This window comes from Schistocerca nitens, chromosome 7 (assembly GCF_023898315.1).
Source record: "Schistocerca nitens isolate TAMUIC-IGC-003100 chromosome 7, iqSchNite1.1, whole genome shotgun sequence".
Lineage (NCBI taxonomy): Eukaryota > Metazoa > Arthropoda > Insecta > Orthoptera > Acrididae > Schistocerca > Schistocerca nitens.
In genome coordinates, this window is record NC_064620.1 from 119,801,606 (window position 1) to 119,820,762 (window position 19,157).

Genomic DNA, 19,157 nt, shown 5'->3' on the forward strand with positions numbered 1-19,157 from the left:
GTGCTGGTAGGTTGCACCAGGATCGTCGATGTTATCGTTGATCTACCTACAGGGTGTTTCAAAAATGACCGGTATATTTGAAACGGCAATAAAAACTAAACGAGCAGCGATAGAAATACACCGTTTGTTGCAATATGCTTGGGACAACAGTACATTTTCAGGCGGACACACTTTCGAAATTACAGTAGTTTCAATTTTCAACAACAGATGGCGCTGCAAGTGATGTGAAAGATATAGACGACAACGCAGTCTGTGGGTGCGCCATTCTGTACGTCGTCTTTCTGCTGTAAGCGTGTGCTGTTCACAACGTGCAAGTGTGCTGTGGACAACATGGTTTATTCCTTAGAACAGAGGATTTTTCTGGTGTTGGAATTCCACCGCCTAGAACACAGTGTTGTTGCAACAAGAAGAAGTTTTCAACGGAGGTTTAATGTAACCAAAGGACCGAAAAGCGATACAATAAAGGATCTGTTTGCAAAATTTCAACGGACTGGGAACGTGACGGATGAACGTGCTGGAAAGGTAGGGCGACTGCGTATGGCAACCACAGAGGGCAACGCGCAGCTAGTGCAGCAGGTGATCCAACAGCGGCCTCGAGTTTCCGTTCGCCGTGTTGCAGCTGCGGTCCAAATGACGCCAACGTCCACGTATCGTCTCATGCGCCAGAGTTTACATCCATACAAAATTCAAACGCGGCAACCCCTCAGCGCCGCTACCATTGCTGCACGAGAGACATTCGCTAACGATATAGTGCACAGGATTGATGACGGCGATATGCATGTGGGCAGCATTTGGTTTACTGACGAAGCTTATTTTTACCTGGACGGCTTCGTCAATAAACAGAACTGGCGCATATGGGGAACCGAAAAGCCCCATGTTGCAGTCCCATCGTCCCTGCATCCTCAAAAAGTACTTGTCTGGGCCGCCATGTCTTCCAAAGCAATCATTGGCCCATTTTTCAGATCCGAAACGATTACTGCATCACGCTATCTGGACATTCTTCGTGAATTTGTGGCGGTACAAACTGCCTTAGACGACACTGCGAACACCTCGTGGTTTATGCAAGATGGTGCCCGGCCACATCGCACGGCCGACGTCTTTAATTTCCTGAATGAATATTTCGATGATCGTGTGATTGCTTTGGGCTATCCGAAACATACAGGAGGCGGCGTGGATTGGCCTCCCTATTCGCCAGACATGAACCCCTGTGACTTCTTTCTGTGGGGACACGTGAAAGACCAGGTGTACCGCCAGAATCCAGAAACAATTGAACAGCTGAAGCAGTACATCTCATCTGCATGTGAAGCCATTCCGCCAGACACGTTGTCAAAGGTTTCGGGTAATTTCATTCAGAGAGTACGCCATATTATTGCTACGCATGGTGGATATGTGGAAAATATCGTACTATAGAGTTTCCCAGACCGCAGCGCCATCTGTTGTTGACAATTGTAACTACTGTAATTTCGAAAGTTTGTCTGCCTGAAAATGTACTGTTGTCCCAAGCATATTGCAACAAACGGTGTATTTCTATCGCTGCTCGTTTAGTTTGTATTGTCGTTTCAAATATACCGGTCATTTTTGAAACACCCTGTATAAGCGAATGCAAATATCGATTGTTTAAAATTTTCGTTTCGTATCTTCGCTTTGTATTGGCTTGGCTTCCTGTAGTGCAAGTGTGATTTGTGAGTGTATTTTTTAACCGAGTGAGTTACGTAAAATATTTGGCTATGCCTAAACGAAAGTGTACATTTTGTGATATCCTTTCCTGCAAATATCCGGCTTTAAGAAAGGGAGAAATGAATTTGAAGGGGAATTTAAGATATGTGGAGCTGGAACGTACGTCTCAGTGGCAAATAAAGGTAAGAAATAAAGTGCAGTTTACATGTCGTCAGCTGCTGCTTGAATTGTAGATGTTGGTAGCGGAGCGTCGAATGAAGGGACGTGAATGGTCTTACGTTTTTCACTTTGTAAACAATTCCGTGTTCTTGACATAACAAAACAATTGACGCCACACTGTCACTACAATCAATGTTTTTAATGTTTTTATATTGCTCAGTTAACCACCACCTGACCACCAGTAACAATCAACTACTAGTTTTACCGGTACTTCCCGGTAGTCACGTGACTTGTCCAAAGCTGACGGGCCGTTTCCTCATCTGCAGTTGACCCGTTTGATGTGTCCTCTTTTCTCTTCCTTTGTCTCCTTTTTGAAGCTGTTTGTCCTCCTTTTTAAGCAATTGCATGTGGTCACCTTAATTTTCTCTATACTGAAAGTAAGGTCACTTAAAGATGATGTTTTAGTCCATATATCCCACAGGCATGGAAGTTCTTGAGTATCGGGTTGGTAGCGCTCGTTCACACTTTCACCTCCGTCAGTGTAATGCAGAAGTTGACTGCGTGCAAGTAATGTCCATGATTAAGTGTTTTATTGGACAGTACTGCTATCATTTCCAGGCAAGAAACTGAGTACAGCGACGCGTTGAAGACAACATAAAAGCCTAGAAACATGTTCGGGTATATAACACAACGGAAATAGTCGATACAGGTTTAAATAATGTAAATGATCGTTTAATCATGTGATGACCTAAGCTCTTTATATTATCAACTTAAGTGACTAATTCCACGAGTGGGAGTCTCACCGAAGCATCAAAATTGTACGCATGTACTTGACTTGTACCTTTACTCACACATGTAAAACTCAGGACCAAGAAAATTAAATAAACATAGTTTTCTGACATTAAATGTCGTTACAGCAAGTACATAGTGGCAGAACGTGAGCGGACAGTGAATAACATGCTGAAAGATCTGAATGAAGCTTGTGTGGATTATGGGATGGAAATAAACACAGCAAAAGCAAAGAGTGTGGTCATCAGTACAAGACGCAGACTGTCCAATATTAAAATACGACAATCTAACATTAGGCAAGTAAGTGAATTTAAATATCTTGGAAGCACAGTAACTGAAGACTTGAGATGTCACCAGGAGGTGAAAACTCGAATTGCCATAGCGAAGAAGGCATTCAACAGAACGAGGAGACTCTTATGTGGCAAATTAGATAAAGGACTAAGGAAAAGGCTTGGCAAATGTTTTGTCTGGAGTGTGGCACTATATGGGGCAGAAACATGGACACTGAGACGAGAGGATGAAAAAAGATTAGAAGCATTTGAGATGTGAATGTGGACGAGAATGGAGAGAATAAAAATGGTTCAAATGGCTCTGACTACTATGGGGCTTAACATCTGAGGTCATCAGTCCCCTAGAACCTAGAACTACTTAAACCTAACTAACCTAAGGACATCACACACATCCATACCCGAGGCAGGATTCGAACCTGCGACCGTAGCAGTCGCGCGGTTCCGGACTGAAGCGCCTAGAACCGCTCGACCACAATGGAGAGAATAAGCTGGATGGAAAGAGTGAGTAATGAAAGAGTATTGGAAAGGGTTGGTGAGAGAAGATGTCTGCTGAAGGTTGTAAGAGAAACGAAAAAGAACTGGTTGGGACATTCATTGAGAAGGGAGTTCTTGCTAGCAGATGCTTTGGAAGGATTGGTTTGTGGGAGAAGACCGAGAGGAAGAAGGAGATAAGAGATGATAGACGATATAGAGGGAAGAGGAAATTATGCAGACCTGAAGAGGACGGGAGGAGAACTTCCATGTGAAAACCAGCCTTTTGGCAGAGCACTGATGATGATGATGACAGCAAGTACAGTCTGCAGTACGAATTTTGTTGAATAATAAGAGTACATGCATCCAGAAATGCGCTCAGTTACTCCCAATACACTGACGCGACCAACCAACGCAACTCACGTAATATTGTAAACAAACCAGCCCCAAACGTGTGAACACCAGCTGTCAAAATCGAATGGCGCGCGAGCTGCAGTTCGCGGCCTATCAGAACAAACCACGCTTACGATAGGTCACACGCACGCCGTACAATGGCGGGTTGCAAATCTGTTGGCCGGCCGCTGTGGCCGAGCGGTTCTGGGCGCTTCATTTCGGAACAGCGCTGCTGCTACGGTCGCAGGTTCGAATCCTGCCTCGGGCATGGATGTGTGTGATGTCCTTAGGTTAGTTAGGTTTAAGTAGTTCTAAGTCTAGGGTATGATGACCTCAGACGTTAAGTCCCATAGTGCTTAGAGCCATGTGAACCATTTTTGAGCAAATCTGTTCATTCGACAGTTATTTATTTCTTGCTTGAGAAATTAGGATCTGCGTAACGTGCAGGTACATTGAATGAATTTTACTAAGTAGCAGAAAAATATAAGTGAGGAAGAGGAGCGAACACTACTTTTGTTACTGTTCCAGTGACAATGGTGTCGCAGATTGAGAAAATGTATAATTATGACTGAAAGAATATTGTATTTTTAGCAGAAAACAGATACTAAAGGATTTTTTTAAACTGGAAGTCCCTGATTTCGAAGTCTTTATAGAAAGTTTGAACAATAGCTGCACCTCACCTCGTTGCAGGATTCCGAGATAGTATGGTAGCGACAGTGCGACATGCTGGTACTTGCACTTGGCAGTTCTGTATTGAAAATAAGGCCTCCAGGTCGGTTTCAGGTAGTCATGGGACTGCCTTACCGTCATAGCTGTCATCGCGAGCTTGATGTCGCGGTATTGCAGTTCCAGAGTGTGCACAATTTAAAGTACGGAGAATATTCGTCCACACAGTATCGTCCTCCAAGACAACAGCAAAACAGTTTCACTTCACTGATTTGTACGACACAGTTCAAGGGTTATTCAAATCAAAGCAGTATTCTCCAAATGTGGAAAACTGATATCGTGCTCACGCATTGTTTCTCCAGCGGCCTGCCGATTTGCGTCCATTGCACACGCGGAAACTGTTTCAGTTCAAACACGCATAAAACATGGCGTTCAGTCTACAGTTTACCCATGTCATTATTAATCACTGTCTTTCTGCATAAGGCATGGCGCACGTCTTGGTTTCCTTGTTTTATACGTGTCTGTATGTATGACAATCAACACTCCAGCCACGCCATACGTCAATAATGAGTGTTCCTCTCGCCATCGCCCTAGATTGTTCTGTTTCGATAGTCGAAAACAGACTCTCTTGTAGCAAAGATATAGGCAGATGCATTGAAATATTTATGTTCTTGTAATATATGAATGTATTGACATTTATTGCTAAACATGAGGAAGGAGGCAAAATAATAAAGAAAAGATATTTATATAGGCCCTCTAGAGCTATTACATTATGTACTATTGTACACACGTCGTTGTTTAACGATGTTATCAAAAACCAGGGAAAGTGCTTGATCGATTTACTTCAAATTGTTACAGGATACTGTAATAAACTTTCGGGCGGACGTGGGCTAAATTTATTTTAAGGGAGGCAGGACGTCAAACGCGTCGACTTGGAGCAGGAGAGGCACCACAGGGCATTTTAATTTCCACTGTGTATACTTTCACAAATAAATTCTTACAACTTTGTCAGCATGACCAGGAAGGATTCAAGATTCACATTCATAGCAATGAAAGTTCAAAAACACAAGTAAATATTTTTTTTATAAGTGAAATTTCATAATCTTTTCACTTTCTATTGGCTGCATTTGTTGCTATAGGTACACTTTTCTTCATAAGTAAGAGAGATTCTTCGATGAATTTTGCACAGCATACAAACCATACTTACAGATGTATGAAAATCTATAATTTATTTAATTTATGGAAAAATGAATGAACTGTTACATTTTAAACTTCATGTTTAGAAGAAATTCAAATTTTATAATTATTTATCTCAACTTTTACCACAGATTTTAATAGATTTGGAAAATTCTAGAGTTTTGCATTAAGGAATTTGTGTTTAATAAGTAGCGCAAAATTCGTTGAAGAATCACTCTTACTTATGAAGAAAAGTGTACCTATAGCAACAAATGAAGCCAATAGTAAGTGAAATAATTATGAAATTTCATATGTAAAAAAAATTTATTTCCTTATGTTTTTGAGATTTTACTGCTACGAGTGTGAATCCTGAATCCTTCCTGGTCATGCTGACAAAGTTTATGAATTTATTTGTAAAAGTATAGACAGTGGAATTTAAAATGTCCTGTGGTGTCTCTCCTGCTACTAGTCGGCCCGTTTGACGTCCTAGCCCCCTTAAATATACATGCTATATATACTACATAAAGGGAAAAAGTTTTCAGAGAAAAGCTTGAAAAGTTCTTGACTGATTTACTTCTGATTTTACATAATACTTCAATAAACCTTTGGACGAACATATGCTACACATTTTTAATATATATGGTACATAAATATACATTTAAAAATCGTACTACTATATAAAAGAAGTTATATTGAAGATTTTTACCAAAAGCATCTAAAACTTCTAAGCCAATCTACTTCAGATTTTTACACGATACTCTAATAAAAGTTCGGGCGGACATAGCATACAGATTATATATACATGTAGGGCAACATTCTTAGCAAAAATATCGAAAAGTTTTTGATTGATTAATTTCAAATTTTAAAATGAAAAACTAACGAACATTCGGATGGACATAGGCTACATATTTTTAATATATATACAGATAAAGCCGAAACGTTGTTAGCAATAAAACTCGAAAAGTTCTTGACCACCTTGCTTCAAATTTTTACGCAATTCTCTCTCGATCATTTTGACAGACAACCTCTATACAGTTTCTGTTATTGTAATACGCAAATATATATGTATGTGATGTACAAAGGGGAAATGTTGTTACCAAAAATCTCAAAAAGTTCTTGATCTATTTACTTCAAATTTTTACACGATACTCTAAAAACATTTGGACAGACATAAACGACATACTTTTATAATGTGTTATAAAGATAGCCTGTTGTTCTGTATAAGGCAGAAGCCCTGGCTAACATTACGCAGACCCATAACAACTTCCATTCTCAGAACGTACACTTAACGCCTCTCGCAGCAGCAGACCGCCTCGCCGCAGCCGCAACTGGAGCCGACGGCGGGGGTGGCGGCGACGCCCACTCCGGCTCCTGCACCGTCGGCCACGCCCACTCCAGCCCCCGCGGCCACGCCCACGCCTGCAGCTACAACAGCCGCCACGCCCACGCCTACGCCGACGCCCACGCCCCCGCAGGCGCTGCCGCAGCAGACGCGCGCGCCGTCTCCGCCCCAAGAAGAGCCCGCTCGCCAGGAGGAGCACGGGCAGCCGCCCTCTCCGCCCCCAGAGGAGCCGGAGGCGGAGTCCGCCGTGGCAGAGCCCGCGCCACCCCCGGCCCCGGCGCCCACGCCCGCCCCCGCCGCCGGCCCCGGGATGCCGCCCCACGCGCCCTCCGTCACCCGGCCGCCGGTCATCGACCTCCGCCTGGACGTGGAGGGTCCTCCGGCAGCCCCCGGCGGCAGCAGGAGGCCGCAGCCGGCGGGCAGGCGGGCAGGGGCGCTGCTCGTCAAGCCTGCCGCTGCCCAGGCCAGGGGGACACTGATGTCGCGCTCCAGGTCAGCTGAATAACTTCTCAAACATGTAGTGCACATATACATTACTGCTCATTAAAATTGCTGCACTGAGAAGAAATGCAGATGATAAACGGGTATTCATTGGACACTGACATGTGATTACATTTTCACGCAGTTTGGGTGCATGGATCCTGGCGGTAATAACGGCCTTATACGCCTGGGCATTGAGTCCAACAGAGCTTGGATGGCGTGTACTGGTACAGCTACCCATGCGGCTTTAACACGATACCACAGTGCATCAAGAGTAGTGGCTGGCGTATTGTGGCGAGCCAGTTGCTCGGCCACCATTGACCAGACGTTTTCAATTGGTGAGAGATCTGGAGAATGTGCTGGCCAGGGCAGCAGTAGAACATTTTCTGTATCCAGAAAGGCCCGTACAGGACCTGCAACATGCGGTCGTGCATTATCCTGCTGAAATGTAGGGTTTCGCAGGGATCGAATGAAGGGTAGAGCCACGGATGGTAACACATCTAAAATGTAACGTCCACTGTTCAAAGCGCCGTCAATGCGAACAAGAGGTGACCGAGACGTGTAATCAGTGGCACCCCGTACCATCACGCCGGGTGATACACCGCGATGTCGCCAAACACGGATGCGACCATCGTGATGCTGTAAACAGAACCTGGATTCATCCGAAAAAATGACGTTTTGCCATTCGCGCACACTGGTTCGTCGTCGAGTACACCATCACAGGCGCTCCTGTCTGTGATGCAGCGTCAAGGGTAACCGCAGCCGTGGTCTCCGAGCTGATAGTTCGTGCTGCTGCAAACATCGTCGAACTGTTCGTGCAGATGGTTTTTGTCTTGCAATCGTCCCCATCTGTTGACTCAGGGATCGAGACGTGGCTGCACGATCCGTTACAGCCATGCGGATAAGGTGCCTGTCATCTCGACTGCTAGTGATACGAGGCCATTGGGATCCAGCGCGGCGTTCCGTATTACCCTCCTGAACCCACCGATTCCATATTCTGCTAACAGTCATTGGATCTTGACCATCGCGAGCAGCAATGTTGCGACACGATAAACCGCAATCGCGATAGGCTACAATCCGACCTTTATCAAAGTCGGAAACGTGATGGTACGCATTTCTCCTCCTTTCACGAGGCATCACAACAACGTTTTCACCAGGCAACGCCAGTCAACTGCTGTTTGTGTATGAGAAATCGGTTGGAAACTTTCCTCATGTCAGCACGTTGTAGGTGTCGCCACCGGCGCCAACCTTGTGTGAATGCTCTGAAAAGCTAATCATTTGCATATCAGAGCATCTTCTTCCTGTCGGTTAAATTTCGCGTCAGTAGCACGTCCTCTTCGTGGTGTAGCAGTTTCAATGGCCAGTAGTGTATATCGCACTGCCACAAACCCACGTCACAAAGACTGACGCTCCTTACAACACGAGGCCAGACCGTGAGTGTCATTGCACTACTTAGTTACTCTGTTATTTGTATCTTTTGAGGATCAAATTTGCATCAACACGTGTAATGTGTTGCCAGGTTTTGGTAAAAAAAAAATCGGTCTTTTTTCGAAACTGACATGTCCAAAGTTACAACTAACACTTCCATTGATCAGCAAAACCATTATGGACGCTGAAACATCCTCGCAGATTAAAACTGTGTGCCAAACCAAGACTCGAACTCGAGACTTTTGCCTTTCGCGGGCAAGTGCTCTACCGACTGAGCTACGCAAGCACGACTCGCGACCTCTCCTGACAGCTTCAGTTCTGCCAGTTGTAACGCCCCAACAGATAAATTCCGTAGCCCCCCAATAAAAAACCTATCAAAAGAAATCTCGTAATGTAACCTTTCAATAATTAACTGACTCTGAATCTAAACTAGTAAATCTGGATGTGAGCAGTGCTGCGTCATGGCCCTGAAAAATCATTCTGAATATACTGAAAATTCTTAACTTAATGATGTCGCCGGATAACGCGTGTATATCTCTTCCTATAAGAAATTTTTCTGGCACAGCCCAGTAAAATGCTGCCTACTAGATTTTGTTATGTATGAAAAACAACTGATTTTCTTTACGATAATCAGCATGACTATGGATAGGAGAAATTAGCAAAATCTTTAAATTCAGCTGAATGACTGTCAAAAGTTATCTGTATAAGAAAGATTATTATTGAAAGATTTTGAAAACATTTGCGTGGGACTTTGATATAACAGTAGTACAAAAATCAGTTGTAGCAATTAACATATGTGCGCGGCAATAAAGAACAATAATTTTTGCTTTTACCTTATACTACATCGCTCAGACACCGCCATCGTTCTCCACGACCGGCCTACCCAACCGCCCGACTGCGAGCTACTACTACTACTGCTACGACTGCCAACACTGCTCTCTGGTCTGCGACTCTATTGTAGCCTACATATCGCAGGCAGCGCGTGAGCAATCCATCGAAGTTACATCTGCTCGAGTGCGATAGCAATAAATTCCTTAGTCAAGGACCTCTTACAAAGTATCTCGTCTCCTACCTTCCAAACTTCACAGAAGCTCTCCTTCGAACCTTACAGAACTAGCACACGTCGAAGAAAGGATATTGCGTAGATATGGGTTAGCCACAGCCTGCGGGATGTTTCCAGAATGAAAGTTTCACTCTGGAGCGGAGTGCACGTCGATATGAAACTTCCTGCAAGGTTCGCAGGAGATGTTCTGTGAAGTTTGGAAGGTAAGACACGAGATACTGGCAGAATTGAAGCTGTGAGGACGGGTCGTGAGTCGTACTTGGGTAGCTCAGTTGGTAGAGCACTTGCCCGCGAAAGGCAAAGGTCCCGAATTCGAGTCTCGGTCTGGCACGCAGTTTTAATCTGCCAGGAAGTTTCATATCAGCGCACACTCCACTGCAGAGTGAAAATTTCATTCTGGATTATGGACACTGCCCACCGAGACGTTCGTAGCCGCCTAGTGGCGTAATGGGCATTTGACGCGGTAACAAAAGTACGTAAGCGGAACAGACGCGGACAGGGGATCACCCTAGCGAAGATATGGGCTGCAAATGGGGAAATCGATTGCGATAAGCGACTTTGACAAAGGGCAGATTATGATTGCACGGGGCCTGTGAACGAGTATCTCGAAAACGGCGAAGCTGGTTGGATGTTCACTTGCTACTGTCGTGAACATCTGCGGAAAGAGGTAAAAGGACACTGAAACTACCACTAGGCGCTAAATGGTTGGACATCCACGATTCTTCACAGAACGTGGGGTGCGGTGGCTTGCATTCTCTGTAAAGTAGGATAGGTAGTTACCTGCGGCATCTCTCCCGAACGAGTACAATGCTTGTGCACGCACAAGTGTTTCGTAGCACACCGCTCATCGCACGTTCTTTGACGTGGAGCTCCGCAGCAGGTCACCACTACATGTTCACACGTTGACCCAACGACATGGTCAGTTACGATCACATTGGGCACGGGACCATCGCGATTCGACCGTCGATCAATTGAAGCGCGTCCGCACTTCGGGTGAATTATATTTTTTCTACACTAGGTCGATGGTCGTCTCCACAAACACCGTCACCGAGGTGAATGGCGGCTCGAAACGTGCAGCGCGTCACGGACGCAGGTTGGTGGGAGCAGTGTTACGCTATGAGAGACATCCTTCTGGGTGGCTATCGAGCGCCATCACTGCGGACACGAACCAGCGGCCCGTTATTTACGCATGATACATGCCCTCCACAAACCTTCTAACAAATTGTCTGATCCCTGATACGCAGAATTAGTGATGCACTTCGTTCCAGAGACGGACAAACAAGCTATTAAGCAGATGGTCATAATGTTTTGGCTCATCAGTGCACATGTATGTAATTTAAATATGTATGCTAAAATCATTTCTCCTGGACAACTGATCGATGGACGAATTTCTGTTTAAAAAACAGATAGCCTGCAAAAAAATATAAGTACATAAAAAAACTAAATGGTTGCCTGAGTAGGACTAACAATATGTGTTCATTAATCTTAACACTAATCATGTCCGCGGCTCGTGGTCTTGTGATAGCGTTCTCGCTTCCCGCGCACGGGGTCCCGGGTTCGATTCCCGGTGGGGTCAGAGATTTTCTCTGCCTCGAGATGACTGGGTGTTGCGTGTCTTTCATCATCCTCATTCACTCGCCAGTAGCCGTAGTGGCGTTAAAGAACTTGTGGAGCGGCGGCCGAACCGCCCCGCGAGGGGTCTTCCGCCCACCAATGCCATACGCTCATTTCAACACTAATCATGTATACATATCCTGTAAACTTAGTCGTTCCACATCATTTCGATAAAATAATTGTTTAAATGATCTATGGAACATTTAACTGACTAAGCAACTAAGTAGACATCTGTCTCGCACTCTCTGGTAACGTTAGAAATCAACAGTCACTATATTTATCAAATCAGACATCTCTCTCATCCGTTTATCTTTGGTCCTGCTGTTCACTTACTTACTTCCCACAGGATACGCTTCTCTTCAAAATTAGACTTTATTTTTTTATGGCAATGGTGATTTGGTACGTGACCGGGACACAGGTTTCCCGATATTTAATGCCAGTTTCACATGACCACAGCCGCACGCTCTCATTAGGTTACTTCTTCTGGTTAAGCTCAGTGGATACTGTTCATGCCGATATTTCCGAGTCACACGTTCTCATTATTTCAGCTCAATGGCGCTAATAACCTCATTGTGGCACACAGTTAACATAAAATCAGCCGATGTACACAATTTGAGTATGCAATGAAATGGAAATGAGCGTTTGGCGTCATTGGCTGGGAGGCCCCTGACGGGGCAGGTCCGGCCGCCTTGGTGCAGATCTTATTACATTCGACGCCACATTGGGCGTTTGCGCGCCGGATGTGGATGAAATGATGATGAAGACAACACAACACCCAGTCCCTGAGCGGAGAAAATCCCCGACCCAGCCGGGAACCGAACCCGGGCCCGTAGGACGGCAATCCGTCATGCTGACCACTCACCTATCGGGGCGGACTGACTATACAATTAGAGGACAGTAATAGATAACCCCAGGCGCCAGTAGCATCCGTGTAGCGCGCCCTAAACCTAAATGTAACTCAGCTTCAGAGGACATGTAATTGACATGACAATATGTTGCATGCGCGCGCGCGCGCGCGCGTGTGTGTGTGTGTGTGTGTGTGTGTGTGTGTGTGCGCGCGCGTGCGTGTGTCTACCAGCACAGCCGCACAGATCGCCAATACAGTGCTACGACAATGAACCTGGTCAGCAGTCACTTGCTTGCTACTCAGAGCGCTGGCCTAAAACCAACCCTAGATATACGGTTAATGGTGATTACTCGCGTCAAAACACTGTTTGTGCAATGCGGGAGAGGTGTACTAGTCCGTAGCTTCATCGTCAGAAATACTGCGTCGTCTGATACATAACTATGGGAAATGTAAGGTAGGACATTCTTTAAGGATGTGATTGGATTTGCAACAGGGAGAGTTTAGCGTATATTTGAAACCGTGGGTTAGGTTCACACTGTAGGTAAGACATTTTGGACGCTATGCTTGAACTTTGGATCGGAAAAGTTCTATGAGGTTTCCTTGAAGTCGTCATTAGTAATGAGACAGTTGTCAGGCCTGTGAGTCAGTGGAAAATTTCGTGCCTGAAAACCGAAAAATGGCGAAATCGATCCCCAGTCGGGCCACGAAATATTTCAGTGTGCCTTTAACGTTGCCTTCAGCTCTCAGTGATGTGAAGATTCGATAGGAATGAAGCAAGGTCCGTATTCCTGTTCAACTGTAAGTCCCGTTCCACTGTAACTTTACTGGGGTCTGAGAAGGACATGTACGGACATGCAAGTATCCAAGAAAAATTACAAATGGTAGACTTGCACCAGAACGTTGAAAATCACAAAGTAATTATTGTAATACTTGCTACTGTTATTACAAGAGGAGGATATTTAAAGGGGAGTCAGAAAATGTATGGAAGAGGAAGGTATGAGCAGCATTCTTGTGGATGTGGAGGGCTTTTCCCATTTGGGATTCAGGACTGGAGTGAAGTTTCTGGTTGCCTGTAAACGCAGTCTACACTTCTGATCTCAGCACTGAGAGCTGGCGGTCGCACGGAGCCGGCCGGTGTGGCCGAGCGGTTCTAGGCGCTAAAGTCTAGGACCACGCGACCGCTACTGTCGCTGGTTCGAATCCTGCCTCGGGCATGGATGTGTGTGATGTCCTTAGGTTAGTTACGTTTAAGTAGTTCTAAGTTCTAGGGGACTGATGACCTCAGATGTTAAGTCCCATAGTGCTCAGAGCCATGTGAACCCTCCTCCTCGTCTCCTTTCCCCTTCTTCCTATTTCCTTTGTCCCCCCACCCCCCCCCACCCCTTGCAGATCCACCCAGGTTTTTATTCGTTATCAGTGTACTACATTAGTGTTGTGTTTCCGTGCCGTTATACAGTGTCATCTAGCGATGTGGGTTTTAATTGTGTGCTCGGCCTGTTTATCGTCCATGACAGTTCCTTGCTACGGCGTCCGTCATATGGCTGTTTTACTCGTTCTACGCACTTTTATGCTCCGACCGTACTTTGCCTGGTGCCTTTTAATGTAGTGTGTGTTTTTTTTTTGTGTAACATACTTTTTTAGATTTTTATCTCCGATTTACAGTCACCGCTTTGTATGTCTTCTTTGCTTCTATTCCGTCTTTTTTGTTTCTTTGTTCGGTCATGTTATCTCCTTTATATTGTTTTTAAATGTCTTCCTGTCTATTTATGTCTCTCGGCTGAAGAGCAGCGCTTATGCTGCTGCCAGTCCATCCCTGATGGGGAATGGAAATGACAATAAATGACAATAAAGGAAAAGAAAAAAAAAACGGTCACGACAGTCAGTTTCACCCCTGGCGAAGATGACGGCCATGGATGTGTGTGATGTCCTTAGATTAGTTAGGTTTAAGTAGTTCTAAGTTCTAGGGGACTGATGACCTCAGATGTTAAGTCCCATAGTGCTCAGAGCCATTTGAACCATTTGAATTTGACTGCACGGAGTTTGGGTTTGCCTGGTACGTGGGAGACAGCGTGAGAAAGGAAGAAGGGGGGCCAAACGCTATGGTGGGGGATTAAACGCGGGAAGGTCGTGTGAAATTAAGGACTGCGGACTTCATTATTACGGAATACCTTTGTGGGATACGTTTGTGCACAAAGCAGCCAAGCAGAAACTTCACTCCAATTCTGAATCCCACATCCACAAGAATGCTGTTCATACCTTCCTCTTCCATACATTTTCTGAATTCCCATTAAGTATCTTCTTCTTATAATAATAGCAGCAAACGTATTCAACAAAGGGATTCCGTAATCATGAAGTCCTCAGTCCTTAATTTCACACGACCTTCCAGCGTAAATGCTAAAGAGATACTCATTCATTTTGAGAGATTGTGTCATAGTCTTGAGGCGACAAGTAGGAGTTAATTGAACGTTTCAGATTACCAAAAGACGGTTGAGCTACTTGTTGAAGACTGCAGTATCGGTCGGAAAGAATATGCGACAAGTTTGTTTCTTTTGGGACTTGCAGAAACAGCGTGTTTGTGTTCGGTGCCGACCGCGGTGGCCGAGCGGTTCTAGGCGCTACAGTCCGGAACCGCGCGACTGCTGCGGTCGCAGGTTCGAATTTTGCCTCGGGCATGGATGTGTGTGATGTCCTTAGGTTAGTTAGGTTTAAGTAGTTCTAAGTTCTAGGGGACTGATGACCTCAGATGTTAAGTTCCATAGTGTTCAGAGCCATTTGAACCATTTTTTGTGTTCAGTTGCAGCGTGGTAAAGGGCGCCGGCCGCTCATCGTCGCAGCTGCAGCTGCAGGCCCAGTCCCAACAGCTGCAGCTGTTCCCGCCGGCGCTGCCACCAGTCGACACGCCGAGGGAATCTCTCTCCAACTGCTTGCAGAACCTCGACAGCCACGAGTGGTGAGTACAATGCTGCTACAGGTACCGGTGACGCTTTTACACAAACACAAACGCGTTGGTTTAGCTCAATACTTCAGACTTCTAACATTCAACGGACGATGTTGACTTTGTAACGATCTAGACACAATGCGAGGCGATAACCATCAAAAACGATTATGTTCCCCAAAACAGCGTCACAGATCTAACATATATGGGAGCATCAGACAGTTCTTTATCTGCCACCTCCGACTCCTCAAACTCCTCTCCGGCCGGACATGGGGGTTGCACCCCTCAACCATCCTCCACACCTACAAATCCTTAATCTGTCCCATCCTCTGTTATGCCAGTCCTGCCTGGATATCTGCCCCCACCCCCAAATTCTATAAGTCCCTCCAGATCCTTGAGCGTCATGCACTCCGCCTCGCCTTCCGTATACGCCTCCCGTCCCACACGCGGATCCTCTATGATCTCATTCCTTTCCCCCATCTGCTCCTATTCCTCGAACATATCCGCATCGTCTACACCTCCCGCCGTCTTGAACCCCATCACCCCCTGGTTGCTCCTATCCTCTCCGATCCCCACCCCCTGCCACGTCTTCACCGTTGTGTCCCCCCTACCCTCCATCTCTACACCCTACATCTCCTTTCCCAAGGTGGCTTCCATCAACTCCCCCTCCCGGATGATGCCCTCTCTCCCTCCATTTATCCCACCTATCAACTCTGATCCTCACTCCCCCATCCTTTCCTCTATCCTTTTCCCGGGCTCCCTATCCCCCCCTTCCCTCCTCTTTCTTCCCCACCTCCCCTCTCTTTGCCCCCTTCTCTCCCCCGAGTCCTTTTACATTTCCCTCCTCTGCCTCCTCTCATTCCCTCTCGCGTCCGCCCTTCTCCCCCTTTTATTAGTCCTCTCCCTCCTTGGTTCCCCCCCCTTTTTCGTTTTTTCCTCTCCCCCCTCCTTGTTTTCCCCCTACTCCAGGTCCCTCCCCCCCTTCTGCCTTGGATCGGGAGTGCCATCTTTGTGCCGCCATTTTCGTGCAGTGTTTTACGGTGTGGTTTTCCAGTGAGTGCTCCGTGTTGTGTCTTTTGGGAAGTGTAGCGAACAGCCATCATACTGTTGCTGGGTGTGCTTTTTTTATCTCTTGCGAACAGAAACCAGACTGTCGCCATGTTTTTTAATTGTGTGTCTACTATGTTACTTGTCTGATTCCTGTGTATTTTAACAACATTGCCAACCCCTTTTGCTTTCTGTTTTAACTTTCCGCATTTTTACGCCATTTTACACTTTAAGTCACCATTTTATCGCCAGTATTTCCTTGTTTCTTTCTTCTTCCTTTTTTTAAAAAAAAGTCTGTAGGCTGTAGAGCAGCGTAGTAAGCTGCTGCCAGCCCACCTCCCTTCAGGGGGAATTGAAAATCAATAAAGAAAAAAAAATTCTTTATCTACAGAGAGGGGGAGTTCAGTATCTCCAAAAGTGGTCACATACCTTCCTGACAAGCGTTCTATAACTATTTGCAGTTTGCTTTCTCACACATCTACTGCAGTTTTAAGATCCAGAGACGCCTCTGAACGACCTTGGAATCCATTCTTTAACCTGCAAGATATTGTTTCATCAAAATAGTCCGAGGCAGACGGGCATTAACATATATGAGAATAAAGTCTACACATCTGACAATATGTGTGTGTAGTATCTCATCTGTTTCCCTGCGGTTCAACGTCCCATTCGCCCATCAAACGTGACGCTAACACATACCAGTCCCCATCCCCCACTATCATGATAGTACAGACTAACATTTTAACATCTGGTGAATGTGTAGCGAGAATGTTTCTGAAGACTGTCAAAGAATTTACCCTGCAAATAGAAAACGTATCCCTTTAGTAATGGTCCAACTCGTGTGATAGTGATTCCACACTATTGGGGAGATGCAGTCAATCGGCATATATAATGACTACTCAAAGTCTCTGATAAAGTTCGCTGAATTGCGTTTTATACATCCAGACCAAATGTCGGTTATGTTGTGTACAGGACGGTCGGATGGGGATGCTGTGGGCGTGAAGGAAGGATTAAAAGAGTTGAAGTAATAGGTCTTTTATTAAACTTCCTGGCAGATTAAAACTGTGTGCCCGACCAAGACTCGAACTCGGGACCTTTGCCTTTCGAGGGAAAGTGCTCTACCATCTGAGCTACCGAAGCACGACTCACGCCCGGTACTCACAGCTTTACTTCTGCCAGTACCTCGTCTCCTACCTTCCAAACTTTACAGAAGCTCTCCAGCAAACCTTGCAGAACTAGCACTCCTGAAAGAAAGGATATTGCGGAGACATGGCTTAGCCACAGCCTGGGGGATGTTTCCAGAATGAGATTTTCACTCTGCAGCGGAGTGTGCGCTGATATGAAACTTCCTGGCAGATTAAAACTGTGTGCCCGACCGAGACTCGAACTCGGGACCTTTGCCTTTCGCGGGAAAGTGCTCTACCATCTGAGCTACCGAAGCACGACTCACGCCCGGTACTCACAGCTTTACTTCTGCCAGTACCTCGTCTCCTACCTTCCAAACTTTACAGAAGCTCTCCAGCAAACCTTGCAGAACTAGCACTCCTGAAAGAAAGGATATTGCGGAGACATGGCTTAGCCACAGCCTGGGGGATGTTTCCAGAATGAGATTTTCACTCTGCAGCGGAGTGTGCGCTGATATGAAACTTCCTGGCAGATTAAAACTGTGTGCCCGACCGAGCCTCGAACTCGGGACCTTTGCCTTTCGCGGGCAAGTGCTCTACCATCTGAGCTACCGAAGCACGACTCACGCCCGGTACTCACAGCTTTACTTTTGCCAGTACCTCGTTTCAGGAGTGCTAGTTCTGCAAGGTTCGCAGGAGAGCTTCTGTAAAGTTTGGAAGGTAGGAGACGAGGTACTGGCAGAGGTAAAGCTGTGAGTACCGGGCGTGAGTCGTGCTTCGGTAGCTCAGATGGTAGAGCACTTGCCCGCGAAAGGCAAAGGTCCTGAGTTCGAGTCTCGGTCGGGCACACAGTTTTAATCTGCCAGGAAGTTTCATATCAGCGCACACTCCGCTGCAGAGTGAAAATCTCATTCAGGTCTTTTATTGACCACTTTTGCCTTATGAAGGGTCACATCGTCAGGCCTAGAGAGGCGAGGGTGAGCCAGAGCGTAGAGTTTTGCGAAACATAGTCCATGAAGCTAACGAAAGTTGGTGTCTGCCAATCTGGCAAGTTCGAGCGGCATGCTAGCTGCGAAAACTAAGTCCACGGCGCCGCAGCACCGGCAGAAACGGGAGATGTTCACTGCTATAGGGCGTGCGTCCAAGAGAGAGGGCCCCGGGGGCGGGCGGCCAGGTACATCCAACACGCCATGCGGCTTCCTCCACCCTGATTGGTCAGGACCGAGAAACCCGCAGGGGCGGCAATGGAATTTTCCAGAGTGTGGCTTGGTCAGCGACGCCTGACTGGCATTACTGTGTCAGCACACGAGGGAGGCTCATGATTGAGGTAGCCTTCTTTGGTGCTGAATTCCTGTTGCCAGAACGTGGGACGAGAAAATTTACAGGTAGCCGACACTGCTGGCCGAGGCTTGGCTGTAACAAGAAAAATAAAGTTACCTTTTGAAAGCTAATAAAATAAGATAAAATCCCCTACTGTGTGGCTCATCCATACAGTTGCAAGATAGTCAGATGGTCACTCTGGATTGCCATGTATTTGGTTGTCTTGTAATTAAACCTCTTAAGTGATTATTTGTGCTGTGTGGCATGTCTGAACGTGAACTGCCTCAAGGCATTCGAAGATTAAATCCTGTAAAACACTGTCTATACAGCATGTTTGTG

At 46.0% G+C, this 19,157-nt stretch overlaps 1 protein-coding gene across 1 annotated transcript in view; it reads left to right on the forward strand.

Annotated features, from left to right (window-relative positions):
• Positions 1-19,157, forward strand: part of LOC126195498 (uncharacterized) — a 385,955-nt gene that overhangs the window by 326,936 nt on the left and 39,862 nt on the right. The window contains exons 8-9 of the mRNA XM_049934125.1: positions 6,923-7,455; positions 15,190-15,345. Coding sequence (XP_049790082.1) covers positions 6,923-7,455; positions 15,190-15,345 — 689 coding nt within the window. The remainder of the gene's footprint in view (positions 1-6,922; positions 7,456-15,189; positions 15,346-19,157) is intronic.